This window comes from Herpailurus yagouaroundi, unplaced genomic scaffold, assembly GCF_014898765.1.
Source record: "Herpailurus yagouaroundi ecotype Mexico unplaced genomic scaffold, PumYag 186, whole genome shotgun sequence".
NCBI classification, from domain to species: Eukaryota; Metazoa; Chordata; class Mammalia; order Carnivora; family Felidae; genus Herpailurus; species Herpailurus yagouaroundi.
Genome location: NW_024412417.1, coordinates 47,872,308 through 47,875,730, shown reverse-complemented (window position 1 = coordinate 47,875,730; position 3,423 = coordinate 47,872,308). Strand labels below are relative to the sequence as shown.

Below are 3,423 nucleotides of genomic sequence, written 5' to 3'. Positions count from 1 at the left end.
CCCCGCCCCGGCTCCGCTCCGCCCCTCGCGCGGGGTCCGCGTCTGCGGCTGCGTTCCCCGAAAGACAAGGCTGCGCCCGGGTTCCGGTCCGCAGGGAGACCGAAGGGCACCGCTCCCCGCGCCTCCCGGAGCCCCGGAGCCGCGAGCCCCCCCAGGGATGTGAGTGCGCCCCGGACCCGAAGCCCGCGCTCCACGCCTCGACCTGCGGTGAGCGCCCGGGCGCGCGCTGGAGGCGAGGGGCGGGGGCTCGGCCCGGGGTTCCCAGGCCCCCAGCCCAGGGGTGGGGGTGGGGACATGGCCGCGCCCCTCCCCCATCGGCAGGTACGGCCTGCTCGCACCTTGTCCTGCCCTTTCTCTCCGGACGCACCTGCCGCTCCCCAGGGAGAAGACGCGCTGCCCCCGACCCTCCCCCCGCCCCCCCACAGGTGCCCGGCGCGGGTTGGGGGCATTTCGAGCTGTCACCCTGCCCGAGACAGCGGACCTGTTCTCCCCGGAGGGGATGCTGTGATGGTGGACGCTCTGGGGGATGGGCTGGGGGTAGGGCTTCGCGAGCTAGCGGACCTTCCTCCCCTCCCGGGATTTCCAGGCGGAGGTTGCGCTCCGGGGCCGCAAAAGGAGGGGGGTGGGGGGGCTTGGGTCCGGCGGGCGGCGGGGACCCCTGACCGAGGCGTCTCCTTGCCAGGCCTGCGCCCCGGAGGACCTCCGCCCACAACCCCCGCGCCTTCCCGAGGCCCGCCTGGAGCATGCCGCCTGCAGCCATGAACGGCCTGGGCCTGGTGCTGCTGGCCGCCCTGCTGTGCTCTGCGCCCGGTGAGTCTGGGGGCGGCCCGCGGGGCTGGGCCGGGTCTCCGGGAGAGCCGGGCTGTGGGGCCGCCATCCTCCGACGGTGCCCGTCACGTCCACACCCGCTCCCGACCCCGGCGACCCCAGCCGGGCCCTCGCGCCCGTCGCTTTGACTCACGGTGCTCTGGCCCCAGCCCCAGCCGCACGGGGCCCTCCTGGCTCCTGCCCGCCCTTGTACCGTGGGCTAGTCCCGCACGGACGCCCCCTCGTGCGCCCCATCGCTTCTCAGAGCCCCCACCTGGCCTCCCAGCGAGTCCTTCCTGGCTTGGAACCGACCGAACTGAGCGGGGAGGTGTGGGAGCGTGCAGGAGCCTGCGGGAAAGCCCCACAAGTGTGAGGTGTGTGTGTGGCTGGTGTGTGCGTGCATGTGTGCACACGTGTCTGTGGGGCCACGGAGGGTGCCCAGGGGCTTCCGGAGTTGCGGCAGCTGGGAGCCTCCCCGCAGATTGCCCAGAAGGCACCGCGGTTCTCCCAGGGCCTGACCTCCGGGGGCCAGTCTGGCCTGGTCACCGCTGGTCGGCGAGGGGGTTGTGGTGCTTGGCCTCCTGGAGCTGCGCGGTCCTCCCGGGAGCAGCCTCGGTGGCCAGGGGAGTGGGGCACACACGGGCCAGCTTGGGCCTCACCTCCTCTGCTCATCCGCATCCTCGTGCCCTGCGCAGCTCACGGCCTGTGGTGCCAGGACTGCACCCTGACCACCAACTCGAGCCACTGCACCCCGAAGCAGTGCCAGCCGTCCGACACGGTGTGCGCCAGCGTCCGGATCACAGACCCCAGCAGCAGTGAGTCGGGACCTGGGCCCGGCAGGGGGCGGCTGGGGGCGTCCTCTGAGCCCCTCCGGCTGTGGATAAGAGTGTGGGTCTGTGGGTAGGACACTGCCTTGCTGTGTGACCGTGAGCGGCGTCGCTCCTGCCCAGGCCCCCTCCGTGGCCCTCTCAGTGGCCCTCTGCGTGAAGTTGAGGCAGCATGGGTGGGTCCCGTGCGGGCAGGAGGACGAGGGCGCAGGTGCGGCTCCCGCCCCAGGCTCTCCCCGCTCTGCCCCAGGCAGGAAGGACCATTCCGTGAACAAGATGTGCGCCTCGTCCTGCGACTTCGTTAAGCGGCACTTCTTCTCGGACTATCTGATGGGCTTCATTAACTCTGGGATCTTACAAGTCGATGTGGACTGCTGCGGGACGGATCTGTGCAACGGGGGGCCGAGGGCGGGGGGTGGCCCCTGGGCCCTGGCGGGGGGGCTGCTGCTCAGCCTGGGGCCGGCCCTCCTCTGGGCTGGGCCCTGAGGCCCTCCCCCTCCCACAGGGCTTCCAGCTGACCCCCCCTCCCTGAGACTCGAGGCCTCCCTCTCTCTCCACCAGCTCCGAGTCCCAGCCGGCAGGATGTGTCTCCGGACCCCGGGGGTGCAGGCAGGGGGCTGGGACCCCCAGGTCTCCGAGGGAAAGGCAGGCAGAGCCAGGCCCAGCCCCACAGCCTGGCTGTGAGGGCGTCTTCCGCGGAGAAATAAAGTCGCTTCTGGTCCAGACACGTGGGTCTGAGCCTGGGGGTGGGGGTGGGGGTGGGGCTGGCCGAGGGGTGGGGACAAGTCCCGACGGAGGAGGACGCGCGGGCAGAGGGCGTGAGGCACCGGGACTGGGGGCTCGTCCGTGCGTGCGTGCGTGCGTGTGCTGGGCTGCCTGGGGGGGCCTCGGGCCTCGGAAGCGGCTGTGGGGAGGCTGGAGTGGACAGAGTCACGGCCGGGACACGAGGGTGAGGCCTTAGAACCAGGCGCGTGTGCACGCGGATACCAGACGTGGGAACACGCACACTAACACGCACCCGTGTCTGGAGGGCTGTGCTCTGCTCCCGCACCCGCGGGCACTTAGCCACACGCTCCCGAAGCGTCCGCAGGTGCGCACTGAAACGTTTACGTCTCGCCTGCTCGGGGTGCCCCAGCCCATGCGCACTCACGTCTGGGTGCACACCACTCGGCCCTCCGTGTCCAGCGGACACACGCCCCTGTGTCTCCTCCTGCTCTTTCGCATGGCCTTGGGGTGATCAGACTGGGGGGCCGGCTCCCCTCTGAGCTGTTGGGAGCACTGTCGTGCCCAGAATTGCCTCTTAGCAGACACCCCCTGCCCCCAATCTGAGCGGGGCGCCACCTTGGGCAGGGTCCTGGAGGCCAGCCCGCCCACCAGGGGCCGAGGAAGCCCCGTGTGGGATGCCCCAGACAGACTGGGTGCTGCGGGTGGGAGGCGGCAGGGGAGGACGTGTAGGTGAATCTTAGCGAACCACGCGCTTCCTGCTCTGGCGGTGGGTCTGCGGTTTTGCCCCTGCACCCTGAGTCCAACCCAACTTCCCACACCTGCCGGTCTGCGGGGGTCGCCCTATGGCCCAGGCACACCACGTGATGCTTGGCGGCCACTCCGGGCTTTCTCAGGGCTCTGACCTCTGCCCGGTTCTTTCTCCTCCCCCGGTGGCTGACCCAGGCCGTGGTCGCTCCCGGGTCCTGGACTCCTAGGCAAGAACCGTGCTTTCACAGAGGGCTGGCAGTGGAATTCCTCCTGGGGCTCCCCTGGCGTGAGCGAGGGAGAGGGATCTGGGAGTCCA

The 3,423-nt window shown here is 70.9% G+C and overlaps 1 protein-coding gene across 3 annotated transcripts in view; it reads left to right on the top strand.

Moving 5' to 3' along the window:
• Positions 1 to 2,359, top strand: part of LOC121043074 (lymphocyte antigen 6H) — a 3,109-nt gene extending 750 nt beyond the window's left edge. The window contains exons 2-5 of one of the 3 annotated variants that reach the window (XM_040494597.1): positions 95 to 207; positions 683 to 810; positions 1,503 to 1,622; positions 1,885 to 2,359. In XM_040494597.1, the coding sequence (XP_040350531.1) occupies positions 744 to 810; positions 1,503 to 1,622; positions 1,885 to 2,120 (423 nt within the window). In that variant the 5' untranslated portion in view covers positions 95 to 207; positions 683 to 743 and the 3' untranslated portion in view covers positions 2,121 to 2,359. Of the gene's footprint in view, positions 1 to 6; positions 208 to 682; positions 811 to 1,502; positions 1,623 to 1,884 lie in introns of those variants that run through there. The other 2 variants (XM_040494595.1, XM_040494594.1) reach the window with 2 other exon arrangements.
• Positions 2,360 to 3,423: the final 1,064 nt, after the last annotated feature.